The sequence below is a fragment of the Theropithecus gelada genome, chromosome 16 (genome assembly GCF_003255815.1).
Source record: "Theropithecus gelada isolate Dixy chromosome 16, Tgel_1.0, whole genome shotgun sequence".
In the NCBI taxonomy this organism is placed as follows: Eukaryota; Metazoa; Chordata; class Mammalia; order Primates; family Cercopithecidae; genus Theropithecus; species Theropithecus gelada.
In genome coordinates, this window is record NC_037684.1 from 8,926,916 (window position 1) to 8,941,054 (window position 14,139).

General features: G+C 38.3%; 1 protein-coding gene across 3 annotated transcripts in view; it reads right to left on the reverse strand.

Moving 5' to 3' along the window:
- Window positions 1-1,309: 1,309 nt before the first annotated feature.
- The window catches only part of CCT6B (chaperonin containing TCP1 subunit 6B), a 34,445-nt gene continuing 21,615 nt past the window's right edge, over window positions 1,310-14,139 (reverse strand). For all 3 annotated transcript variants that reach the window (XM_025362732.1, XM_025362731.1, XM_025362729.1), the window contains 6 exons: window positions 13,696-13,792; window positions 13,248-13,395; window positions 5,711-5,844; window positions 4,320-4,422; window positions 2,351-2,423; window positions 1,310-1,508 (listed from right to left, as the gene is read on the reverse strand). In XM_025362732.1, coding sequence (XP_025218517.1) covers window positions 1,436-1,508; window positions 2,351-2,423; window positions 4,320-4,422; window positions 5,711-5,844; window positions 13,248-13,395; window positions 13,696-13,792 — 628 coding nt within the window. In that variant the 3' untranslated portion in view covers window positions 1,310-1,435. The remainder of the gene's footprint in view (window positions 1,509-2,350; window positions 2,424-4,319; window positions 4,423-5,710; window positions 5,845-13,247; window positions 13,396-13,695; window positions 13,793-14,139) is intronic.

The following is a 14,139-nucleotide window of genomic DNA, read 5'->3' on the forward strand; positions in this document are numbered from 1 at the left end:
ATTTTAAAAGGCCTATTCTATAGGATAAAGACAAGTTTAAAAAGGAGATCTTTCTTTATAACAGCAAAAAAAATTGAAAACAGAATTAGTAAAATAAATTGTGGTATAACCATACAATGCAATGCCGTGTAAACATACATAAGTGATGGTTCAGAAGTCTGAATACTGGACCAGGTGTGCTGGCTCATGCCTGTAATCCAAGTACTTTGGGAGGCTGAGGCAGGCATATTGCCAAAGCTCAGGAGTTCGAGACCTGCCTAGTCAACATGGTGAGACCCCTTCTCTACTAAAAATACAAAAATTAGTCAGGTGTGGTAGTGTGCACCTGTAATCTCAGCAACTAAGGAGGCTAAGGCAGGAGAGTCACTTGAGCCTAGGAGGCAAGAGTTGCAATGAGCCAAGATCATGCCACTGCACTCCAGCCTGGGTGACAGAGTAAGACTCCATCTCAAAAAAGAAGAAGAAGAAGAAGAAGTCTGAATACTGACTTAGAAAGATGTTGATAGCATATTAAGTGGAAAAAAACAGGCTATAAAATCATAGGTTCTCAACTAGGGCATTAAATGGTTAAAGGAACCTTCTCCTACATGCACAAACAGGCCAAAGTTCCATTAATGCACCTGCCATATTTTAGTCTCTTATCAACTAACATCCATGGAAAGAAGTTAACCACAAGAACTCTAATAACAATAAAAAGCATAATAGATTAATTCTAGAGTTTCAAACAAGAAAGATATTGCTATAATATCCACACTGAACAGTTGTATTATGAGCCAAAAACAATTATTTCCCACTGCTGGTGTCAACAATTCTCCTCTTTCCAGATGAGACCTGTTCTACCTCACCATCTAGTCAGAGAGCTACCAGAGCTAGCACAGTAGCATAAATTGTTGATCATATATACAAAAAAAAAAGCCAGGCAAAATATAAGAAATGATATCAAAAATAAATTGAGTCAGACATTATAAACAATGTAACCCAAAGCTACATGCCATATTTACAAGAGGAAAGAGTGGCAGCAAGATGTCACTGAAAGAATTTTGAGAGAAAATGAAACATTTTGTCCTACTACATTTATACCCTCTGATAAACTGGAAATTTACTTGGGTGTACTAAAACCTCTATTTTGTTAATTAAAACTTGCCAAAAGGTCTAAGAATCATAAAGATCCTATGCTATAACAACTGCAGTAGCATACAACAAAGGGTGGAGAGTTAGGACTCCTGGGGAAATATTTCAATTATTATTCCTTTACTGTAAAAGTATTTCCTGTGTTCTTTATACCTTGATGAAATATTTTTTGAGACTGTTAAGATCCAAAAGATATAAACTGCATTTATTGTGTAGAAATTCAGAATGGCTCAGGCTACACAACAGTAGTCAGATGTAAAGTGTACTAAATTTCATCTTCTAGAAGGGTTGATTTTGAATTCAATCATCCTTTGAGAGAAGACATCCCAGCTCGCATAATTTCATCAACCAGGAGAATGTTGGTGGCAATCACTGTGCTGAGGAAAAAGATGAGAGGGTGAGTAAAGCCTACTAACCCACTCTTAGCTTTTTTCTCCAGCAATCTTTACCTATGTAGGGTACTTTAATGATGTTTGTATGATATTTTATGAGACAAGGCTGTTATAAATACAAATACAAATGTCACTGTTTTTTGGTTTTTTTTTTTTTCCAAGATGGAGTTTCACTCTTGTTGCCCAGGCTGGAGTTCAACGGCGAGACCTCAGCTCACTGCAACTTCTGACTCCCACGTTCAAGCAATTCTCCCGCCTCAGCCTCCCGAGTAGCTGGGATTACAGGTACCTGCCGCCATGCCTGGCTAATTTTTGTATTTTTAGTAGAGATGGGGTTTCACCATGTTTGCCAGGCTGGTCTTGAACTCCTGACCTCAGGTGATTCACCTGCCTCAGCCTCCCAAAGTGCTGGGATTACGGGTGTGAGCCACTGCACTGGCCCAAATGTCACCCTTTGTATTATAATTTAAACTCCTTTGCTGATAAGGTGCATTCCTGATTTATATTCCAGCAAAATTGAGCTCATTTTTACAATATCATTTGATTTTCTCCATCATGCATGTGCTACTATTTCAGTAAATTTCCCCTTTTCTTTCCCCCTCAAATAGTAAGATTAATTTTTCTTATAACAACACTGCTAGACTTAAAATATAAAAGGGACTATGGACTATAAAATGACAGAAGCTAGTCCTAATAACAATACCATACCTTTCAAACACTTGACAATTTTTCCACTGTACAATGACAAAAATAATAGAAACATTTTCATCTTAATATTATCAGTTATAACTCTACAGGTCTTTCACTTTATGTTCACATGAACTTACCAAGAGTGAAGAAGTTGTTTTTTTACACAATAATTATCCCAAACTCCTGCATCTGCTGCTACCATTGGCTCACCTGAAAAGTAAAAGCAATTTTAATACCAAAATCTTACTATTTTCTATTAATATTAATTGATATCTTCTAAAAATATTTAATACACTACACCAAAACTACTTTTGTCAAGGTCATCAATGACCTCCATATTATTAAATCCAATGGTTGATTCTCAGGCCTCATCTATCAGTATTTAACACAGTTGATCACACTCTCCGGCCTACTCTTTGTTATCTTCCAGGATACCACACTCCTCTGGTTTTCTTTCTTTTGCACTAGTGGCTCCTTTTCTGATTACTTTGCTGGTTCTTCCTCTTCCTCTCTCACCTCTTAATGTTGGAGTACCCAAAAGTTCAGTCCTAGCCTCTTTTCTCTCTACCCTTAATCCCTAGGTGATCTCATCTAGACTTTTAGATTTAAACCATACATATCTGATGACTCTCAAGGTTTTTTGGGTGTTTTTGTTTTTTGTTTTCTTTTTTCTTTTTTTTTGGTGTTTTGTTTTTGTTTTTGAGACAGAGATCTTGCTCGGTCACTCAGGCTGGAGTGCAGTGGTGTAATCTTGGCTCCCTGCAACCTCTGCCTCCTGGGTTCAAGCAATTCTCCTGCCTCAGCCTCCCAAGTAGCTGGGTTTTCAGGTGCCTGCCACCATCCCCGGCTAATTTTTGCATTTTTAGTAGAGATGGGGTTTCACCATGTTGGCCAGCCTGGTCTTGAACTCCTGACCTTAAGTGATCCACCCACCTTGGCCTCCCAGAGTGCTGGAATTACAAGCGTGAGCCATTGCACCCAGCCTGACTCTCAAGTTTTAATCTCCAACCCAGATCTCTTCCTTGAATTCCAGACCCATATATCCAACTTTTTTAATTAAAAGATTACAGATGCTTCAACCTTGACTCTGCCAAACCTGAATGTTAATATCCTCTCACCCACAACCTGCTCCAGCCAGTCTTCTCCACCACAGTTGATTGCAACTCCAACCTTCTACTTATTCAGCTGACTTCTCTACAGAGTGGAGAGTGGCCAGAGTGATTCTCTTAAAACAGAATTAGGCCATGTGCCTGGCCAACATGGTGAAACCCTGTCTCCACTAAAAATACAAAAATTAGCCAGGCGTGGCAGCAGACACCTATATTCCCAGCTGCTCCGGAGGCTGAGGGAGAATTGCTTGAACCCGGGAGGCAGAGGTTGCAGTGAACCGAGATCGCGCCACTGCACTCCACAGCATGAGACTGCCTCATAAATTAATTAATTAGGCCATGTCACACCTCTGCTCAAAATTGCTCCCTGCTCCTCTAAAGTAAAAGCCAAAGTTCTGAGCTGGGCCAAATGCCCCTGCATGATCTGACCTTCTGTCACCTCTCTCACCTCCTTCCTCAAAAACATCAGACACTGGCTTTTCCACTGGCTGTTCTCTTTCCCTAGAACACTTAACTCCAGTTGCCTACATGGCTGATTTCCTCATTTCCTTCCACTTTTTTTCAACAGACATCTTGATGATGCCTACCATGACCAATCTCTTTAAGCTGCCGTTCTCTTTCCACCCTCCTGCACTAGTGTTCATGATCATTGGTAAACCACTCTTTTTTTCATATAATTCATTTCTTTCTAAGATGCTGAAGGAGTTTATTTATTAAAGTTATTATTTACTGCCTACCTTCTCCCACTACAACATAAGCTCCCAGGGGCAGATTTTTTGTCTGTTTTGTTCTGTGTGAAGCCCAAGAGGAAAACAAGCACTCAATAACTATTTCTCAAATGAATGAACACTTTTTAAGAAGCTCAAAAATAAACTAAAGGCATCCAAAATTTAAATATTAAAGTTACCCAAATCTCTACTTCTTTACTATAAGATCTGGGTAACTAAAGAATAGCCTCTTTCTTTATTAAGCAGCTAATTTTCCTTCCCTTTCTTACCTGTATTCAAATCTATGCCCACAAGTTGTTTTGACTCGACATGCTCAGCCTGAACTTTTACTAGTGTTTCCTGTGGGTCATAACCAGCATTCTGAGCAAGAACCTTTAGGAATAAAAATAATAATAAATATATATACATAATACCTTCACATATCTCAAATATCAAAATACTCTTTACTCTTGTAAAAACACATCTATAACATGGCAATCATCTCCTTTTGAAAAATTCCACTTTCAATCTAAATCAAATTATTATTTCATCTATCTAGTACTTTTTATATTTAAACATTGCCCCTATGCACATCACAGTAAATTCTGAGGACATCAGAGTTCCCCCATTTCCACTCTACTACATTAATTTCCCTCCTTGCAAAAGGTGTTTGTGTTTTTTTTTTAGTGTGGAAGGAAGTAGAATGATATTGTTGTTTCCTCTAGTGCTGCTAGTCACATGCCCTCCAATTCTTCATAGGCACTTGCTAAGGAAACCAGAATATTTGCAGCACCTTTGTGCCCCTCATCTTCATGAGGAGAGTCATGACCTGTGGTAACAGGGTTGGAGATACCCGCACTCCAAACCAGGCTCATTTCCAAGTGGTCCCAAATCACCAGCTGATGAGGAAAAAGGTACCACCAGTGTACACTGGGGTTACCAATTTCTGTCAACAACAAGATCATACTGACTTTGCTACTCTGGGGAAAGAAAAAATAGAAATCTAATTCACAAAGATTTCACCAATTATGAAAAATTTTAATAAAAATTAGCAAAGAGATTTTGCTGGCATTGTTAATAATGTTTTAATTCACGGTAATAGCATCTTTGAAGTAATTTTACTATATTTCTAAGGTGGTTTGAAACCAATTAAGGCAAGGAGAAAGGAATGATTGCTTTCTATTCTTAGGTTGCCACATGGAAAAATTCTGTTTTCTCTTTTTCTAGGAATTAAAATGATGATGACAAATGTAATGTTGTATCTAGGAAAGCTAAATAGCCTCAAACCCTCACTCTCCACAATTTAAATTGATTACATTTGGATACCACTAACAAAACAAAGATGTACCATAAAATCTAACTAAATTTTAAATTCTAAACTTTTTCATTATGATTAATCATGAGTCATTTCTGAAGGAAATATTTGGAGCTGCTTTAATTTTTGGAACTCAGAGAAAGAAGCAAGGGGGTAAGTTGGCTATTTCATGAGATTGTGCAAGGATTCTGGGCTGTTATCCCAAAAGTTTCCCTGCTTTAGTTGTAAAATATCTAAGAGAAAACTGTGTAAGGAAATGCATATAAATACCTGTCTACTCCATTAACTATCAGATAATATGGGCAATTTGTAATTAAACACCTTTATGTCTAACCAGTTGTTATTTGGCCGAAAGGGTAGTTGTACCTTGGGAATAATGAGTAAGGCATCAGCAAAAGCCTGGACTCCAAGACGAGCTCTTCCTTTTATACTGTTCTTATATGTAACGAGAGCTTCAGCCATTGCCACTTCAATTGCACCAGCTCCAGGAACCATACAACCTATTGGAGAGAAAAAATATGATTGGCAAGACATGCCATAAAGACCAAAAAAGAGAGAGAGAGAGACAGAGAGAGAGAGAGAGAGAGAGAGAGAAAAGCAATTCACTATTTAAGTGTGTTGTATTATCTACAAAAACCAAATAAATTGCACGGCTTAGTAATTACTCAGTTATCTTATGAAACATCCTGAAGTTATATGTCATTAAATAAATAGGCATAGTACAGATAACTGGCTGCAAATAGCTTATTTCGCTGCTTATCCTCTGGTAAACAAGAATAATTTCTTTTTACCTTCATCTTACTCTTTTATAACTACTTTTTTTTTTTTTTTTTTCTGAGATGGAGTTTTACTCTGTCACCTAGGTTGGACGTGTAGTGGCACGATCTTGGCTCACTCCAACCTCTGCCTCCCAGGTTCAAGCGATCCTCCTACCTCAGCCTTCTAAGTAGCTGGAATTACAGGCGTGCACCACCACACCCAGCTAATTTTTGTATTTTTAATAGATACCGGGGTGGGGGGGCACCATGTTGGCCAGGCTGGTCTTGAACTCCTGACCTCAAGTGATCCACCCACCTCCGTCTCCCAAAATGCTGGGATTACAGGCGTAAGCCACCACACCCGGCCTTATGACTACTTTTAAGAGGTAGTTATTTATAATTTATATTGACAGGTAACTGATTACAATATCTGACATGAAAATTTTTTAGGCCAAGATAATTTGTCCCTAGTTTTTGATAGGGAATTCTTGGAACTCAATGAAGTATTTGTTTTTGGTGCTGGAGCACAACTTAAACTGCTATCTAAGAAAAAAATTAAGTGGTATTATTATTCTAAAGCAAGAGTTTTGGTTAAACACATCAAATTTCACATCAGGATATGACTTTTATATCTGCTACTTGTATGGTTTCATAAAGTTTATGACTCTCATTTAAATCAGCAAACTTGCTTTAAAACAAAACAAGGCCGGGCGCGGTGGCTCAAGCCTGTAATCCCAGCACTTTGGGAGGCCGAGACGGGCGGATCACGAGGTCAGGAGATCGAGACCATCCTGGCTAACACGGTGAAACCCCGTCTCTACTAAAAATACAAGAAAATTAGCCGGGCGAGGTGGCGGGCGCCTGTAGTCCCAGCTACTCGGAGGCTGAGGCAGGAGAATGGCGTGAACCCAGGGGGGCGGAGCTTGAAGTGAGCCGAGATCGCGCTACTGCACTCCAGCCTGGGGCACAGAGCAAGACTCCGTCTCAAAAAAAAAAAACAATACGAAAACAATCTCCCCTTTTATCTCACATCATTTTAAAATTACTACCCCCTTTCTCGGCTTCACTTCACAATGTAACTGCTCAGAGCTGTTTACCCACCAGATTATTACATCATTACCTCCCATTCACATTTTTTAAAAGTTCCTTGTTAAATACAGAATATACTCAAAAGAATATTTATATGTGTAAGATATAAAGAATAAATGTACAAATAAACAAATATATCCATGTACCTACCACCCAGCTTAAGAAAGAGATTACTAGAACGTTTGAAAATTTCCCTGATCCCATTCCCTGTGAAAACACAACATATCAAAATTTTAGCATCCCTAAAGCAGTACTTAAAGATAAATTTATATCACGAGGCCGGGCGCGGTGGCTCAAGCCTGTAATCCCAGCACTTTGGGAGGCCGAGACGGGCGGATCACGAGGTCAGGAGATCGAGACCATCCTGGCTAACATGGTGAAACCCCGTCTCTACTAAAAATACAAAAAAAAACTAGCCGGGCGTGGTGGCGGGCGCCTGTAGTCCCAGCTACTCGGAGGCTGAGGCAGGAGAATGGCGTGAACCTGGGAGGCGGAGCTTGCAGTGAGCCGAGATCGCGCCACTGCACTCCAGCCTGGGTGACACAGCGCGAGACTCCGTCTCAAAAAAAAAAAAAAAAAAAAAAAAAAAATTTATATCACGAAACACCTATATTAGGAATGGAGAAAGTTCTCAAATGAATGACCCCAGCTTCCACCTTAAGAAACTAGAAAAGGGCAGGGTCTGGTGGCTCATTCCTATAATCCCAGCACTTTGGGAGGCCAAGGCAGATAGATCACTTGAGCCCAGAAATTCAATACCAGCCTGGGCAACACAGTGAGACTCCATCTCTATAAAAAACACAACAATTAGCCAGGTGTGGTGGCACACACCTGTAATCCCAGCTACTTAGGAGTCTAAGGTGGGAGGACTGCCTGAGCCTGGGAAGTCAAGGCTGCAGTGAGCCGTGACCATGCCACTGTACTCCAGCCTAGGCGACAGATCGAGACTCTGTTTCAAAAAGAAAAAAAAAAAAAAAAAACTAGAAAAGGAAGCACAAATGAAACCTAATATAAGTAAAAGAAAGGAAATAATTAGAATGAAAGTGGAAATTAATCAAATGATAAATGTCAGAAATGAGAAAAGTTATATCACTACAGATTCTACAGATATTAAAAAGAGTAATAAATGAATACGATGATCGACTTTATGACAATGAAGTTGAAACTGTAGACCAGAAGTTAGTACTTTCTGCAAAAGGCCAGTTAATATTTTTCAGGCCATACCATTTCTTTTGCAACTATTCAACTCTGCCACTGTAACACAAAAATAGCCATAGATAATACATAGACAAATGAGTATGGCCACATTCCAATAAAACTTTATTTACCAAAATAGGCAGCAAACCAGATTTAGCTCATAGATAGTAGTTGATGATCTTAACTTAGATGAAGTGGACAAATTCTTGAAAGACTACAAACCACTAAAGCTCACTCAAAAAAAACAAAACCCTTTATAGCCCTATGTCTATTAAAAAAAATTGAATGTGTCATTAAAAGCTTTCCCACAAAGAAAACTCCAAGGATCAGATGGCTTTATTGACAGTCTACCAAACATTTAAGAAAGAAATAATACAAATAATACCAATTCTCCACAACAACTTAACATTTTCAGAAATTTGAACAAGAAAAACTTTCCAATTCACTCTATGAGTACAGCATTGTTCTAACACCAAAAAAGATAAAAGCATTACAAGAAAAAATATGCACAGACCAATACTCCTTATGAATACAGATGTAAAAATTCTTTAAAAAATTTTAGCCAATTAAATCAAATAATACATTAAAAGGAGAATACACATAGTAGCATTATTCACAATAGTCAAAAGGTAAATGGAACACGTTTCCAATAACAAATAAAATGTGATATATACATACAATAGAATATTATTCAATGGTAAAAAGGAAAGAAATTCTGGCACATGCTACAACATGAATGAACTTTGATGACACTATGCAAAGTGAAATAAGCCAGACAAAGGACAAAAACTGCATGATTCCAATTATATGAGATACATAGAGTAAACTCACAGAGACAGAAAGTAGAATGTTGGTTACCCAGGGCTGGGGAGGTGGGTAGGGAATGAAGAGTTATTGTTTAATGGGTACAGAGTTTCAGTTTTGCAAGGGAAAAAAGTTCTGGAGATGGGTGGTGATAATGGTTACACAACAATGTGAATGCACTTACTAACACTGAACTGTACACTTAAAAATTGTTAAACTGCAAGTTTTATGTTATGTATATTTACCACAGTTTAAAAAATAATTTTAAAAAATGTAATTCATTAATTTTTTAAAAAGTAAAATGCATTATAACTAAGTATGGTTTATCCCAAGAATGTAAGGTTTGACATTTGAACCAATCAATGTAATTTACTGCATTAAAAAACTAAATGAGGGCTGGGTGCAGTGGCTCACACTTGTAATCCCAGAACTTTGGGAGGCCAAGGCAAGCAGATCACCTGAGGTCAGGAGTTCATGACCAGCCAGGCCAACATGGTGAAACTCCATTTCTACTAAAACATACAAAAATTACCTTGGCATGGTGGTGCGTGCCTGTAATTCCACCTACTCAGGAGGCTGACACAGGAGAATCGCTTGAACCTGGGAAGCAGAGGTTGCAGTGAGCCAGGATTGTGCCATGGCACTCCAGCCTAGGCAACAAAGTGAGACTCCATCTCAAAAAAAAAAAAAAAAAAAAAACTGAGAAAAATCATATGATCATCTCAACAGATGCACAAAAAGCATTTGGCATTTATTCTCCTGTGTGTGTGTGTGTGTGTGTGTGTGTTGACAAAAAAAAAAAAAAAAAAAAAAAAAAACAAGAAGTTTCACTCTTGTCACCCAGACTGAAGTCCAGTGGCGTGATCTTGGCTCACTACAACCTCCACCTCCCAGGTTCAAGCAATTCTCCTGCCTCAGCCTCACGAGACACTGAGATTGCAGGTGCCTGCCACCATGCCCAGCTAATGTTTGTATTTTTAGTAGAGACAGAGTTTCACCATGTTGGCCAAGCTGGTCTCAAACTCCTGACCTCAGGTGATCCACCCGCGTCGGCCTCCCATAGTGCTGAAATTACAGGCATGAGCCACCGCGCCCAGCCTGGCATTTATTCTTGATTAAAAACTGTCAGCAAACTAGGTGCAGAAGGGAGAACTTCCTCAACCTAGTAAAAACCTACAGCTAACATCATACGTAATGGAGAAAGATTGAATGCTTTCCCCCTAAGATGAGGAATGAGGAAAGGATGTCCATTTTCATTATTTCTAGTCAACATTATACTGGAGGTTCTGGCCCATGAAATAAGGTAGAAAATTTTTAAATATCCATATTGGAAAGAAAAAAGTAACTGTATTAGCAGACAACGTAATCACTTATATAAACAATTCAATGAAGCCTATAAGAAAGCTAATTGTGATTTAGCAAGGTTGCAGAATTCAAGATCAATGTACAAAAATAAAATATATTTCTATATATTAGCAAATAACAATCAGAAATTGAAATTTTAAAAATAACATACACAATAGCAACAAAATAAATGAAATACATAGAGATAAATATGGAAAAAAGTGTGTGAGGCTCATATACTAAGAACTATGAAATACTGCTGGGATAAATTCAAGAAGAGTCAAATAAATAGATAAGATGACATTCATGAGTTAGAAGGCTCATTATTAAAATATCAACTATCCCCAAATCGATCTACAGATTTAATAACATTCCATTCAAGCGGGGTGTAGTGGCTCACACCTGTAATCCCAACACTTTGGGAGGCCAAGGCGGGAGGATCGCTTGAGCCCAGGAGTTTGAGACCAGTCTGGGCAACAACATAATGAGACGTTGTCTCTACAGAAAATAAAAATAAAAAAAAAATTAACCAGGCATGGTAGTGCATGCTTGTGGTTCCAGCTACTTGGGAAGCTAAGGTCGGAGAGTCACTTGAACTCAGTAGGTCGAGTCTGCAGTGAGCCATGATCACGCCACTGCACTCCAGCCTGAGTGACAGAGTAAGATCCTTTCTAAAAAAAAAAGTTCTGATCAAAATCCCAGCAGCAGTCTTTTTGGTAGAAACTGACAAGCTGATTCTAAAATTCATATGGAAGTCATATGGAAATGCCAAAGACTTAGAATGACCAAAATGACTTTTAAAAAAATGAGAGTTAACAATACTGATTTCAAGATTTATTATAAAGCTACAGTTGTCAGGACAATATCATATTAACATTAAAATAGACAAATGCATCAGTAGAACAGAAAAAAGAGCACAGAGATAGAACTACACAAATATGAAAAACTGATTTTTTATACATGAGAAAAGGCAATTCAGTGGTGAAAGTCTTTTCAGCAAATAAGACTAAAATAATCTGATACCTTTATATGAAAAAATGAACTTGTATCCATATTTGTACCATATACAAAAATTAACTTAAAATGAATCACAGACCTAAATGTAAAACATAAGACTACAACACTTTTAGAGAAAAATATTTGTGACCCTAGGTTAGGTAAAGATTTTTTAGATACCACACCAAAAGCATAATCCATGAGAGAATAAAAATAATAAATTAGACTTCATCAAAATTAAGAACTCCTCTTTGAAAGGCACTGTTAATAATAAAATAAGCCATAGAGGAGAAAAATTTGCCAAACATATATCTGAAAAAGCACTTGTACCCAAAATATACACAAAGAACTCTCAAACTCAACAATAGAAAACTAACACAATTTTTTTTTCTTTCCTTTTTTTTTTTTTTTTTCTGGAAACAGGGTCTCGCTCTGTCGCGCAGGCTGGAGTGCAGTGGTGTGATCATAGCTTACATTACTGTAACCTCAAACTCTTGGGGCTCAAGTGATATTCCTGCCTCAGCCTCCTAAGTAGCTGGAACTACAGGTACAGACCACCATGCCTGGCTATTTGTGTGTGTGTGTAGAGTCATGGTCTTGCTATGTTGCCCAGGCTGGTTTCTAACTCCTGGGCTCAAGCAATCCTCCCACCTTGGCCTCTCAAAGTGCTGGAATTATAGGTGGGAGACACTGTGCTTGGCCAACAATCCAATTTTTTAAAAGGGCAAAAGATTTAAACAGAAAATTCACCAAAGATATATGGAGGGCGAATAAACACATTAAAAGATGCTCAACATGGGCTGAATGTGGTGGCTCATGCCTACAAATCCCAGCACTCTGGGAGGCTGAGAGGGGAAACCTGCTTGAGGCCAGGAGTTCAAGACCAGCCTGGGCAACATAGAGGGATCTCATCTCTACAAAAAAAATTCAAAAATTAGCCAGGTGTGGTGGCATGCACCTATCGTCCAGCTGAGGTGGGAGGATCACTTGAGCACAGGAGTTTGAGGCTGCAGTGAGCCATGATTGCGCCACTGTACTCTAGCCTGGGTGACAGAGCAAGACCCTGTCTTGAGGGGAAAAAAAAAAAAAAAAAAATATATATATATATATATATGGTTTGCAGCCAGGTGCAGTGGCTCATGCCAGTAATCCCAGCACTCTGGGAGGCCAAGGCAAGTGGATTCCTTGAGCCCAGGAGTTCAGGACCAACCTTGGCAACATGGTAAAACCTCATCTCTGCCAAAAATACAAAAATTAGCCAGTTCCAAAACCTGGTCTCAAAATAAATAAATAGATTAAAATTGAAAAATAAAATTAAAAAAAATTAAAGGCCAGGCATGGTGGCTCATACCTGTAATTTCAGCACTTTGAGAGGCCAAGGAGGGCAAACCACTTGAGCCCAGGAGTTCTAGATCAGCCTGGCCAACATGGAGGAAACCCTATCTCTACTAAAATACAAAAAATTAGCCAGGTGTGGTGGTGCACACCTGTAATCCCAGCTACTAGGGAGGCTGCGGCAGAAGAATTGCTTGAACTTGGGAGGTGGAGGTTGCAGTGGGCTGAGATCACACCACTGCACTAAAGCCTGAGCAACAGAGGGAGACTCTGTCTAAAAATATATGTATACATACATAGGGGTGTGTGTGTGTGTGTGTGTATACACATATATACACACATATATGTGAGGTTCATATCAATCACAAGAAAGAGCTTACCATCTTCAATGGCATTTTTGATAGCACGAAGTCCATCTCTTATGGCATCCTTGATTTGTGTGAGAGTATGCTTATTTGGTCCTCTAACCAACAAGGTAACAGAGTGAGGGTTAACACACTCCTCGATAAAAGTGAACTTTTCTTCACCCTAATGGGTGGCACAAAAATACGTAACTTTAATATTTAATGTCATTATAAAATCAACAATTTATACTAGAATACAATCTTCATTCGAATTTTTCTTATCAAGCATAACTAAAGATATGTTTAAAGGGAGTTAAGTTATATCTGAACTCTTACCAAACATTTAGGTAAATAAACTGTAAAATCTGTTCTGTGAACTAGATCTTAAAACACAAAACATGAAATAAAAGGTCAAGTAGTATCTTTCTTTTAAAAAAGGGGGCTTAGTATTCACTTTACAACCACTATTCACAGAAATACTCACTAACGTATACTCATACACAAGACCAGCATGTCCCAAGCAATCTACAGTGAGATCTTCAAAAGAATTCACAGCCATTCCACCACAAGCAAGAGAGAGTCTGAAATTACACATATGTCACCATAGCTTGATTATGGAAAATATAAATACTAATTTCTTAGAGGAAAAAAGATATCTAATGCAGAAGACTGCATTGTTACTGTATTGTATTGTTTTGGGTTTTTAATTGACAATAAAATTGTCTATATTCGTCGAGTTCAACATGATGATGTTTTTAAATATGTATACACTGTGGAATGGCTAAATCAAGCTAATAAACATACGCATTGCCTATGTGAGGCTTGATTTAGCCATTTTTGTGATAAGAACACTTAAAATCTACTCTGCATTTTTCAAGAATCCAATACATTGTGCATTCTTGGGTGGGTTTGCAAAAGATTTTTAAAA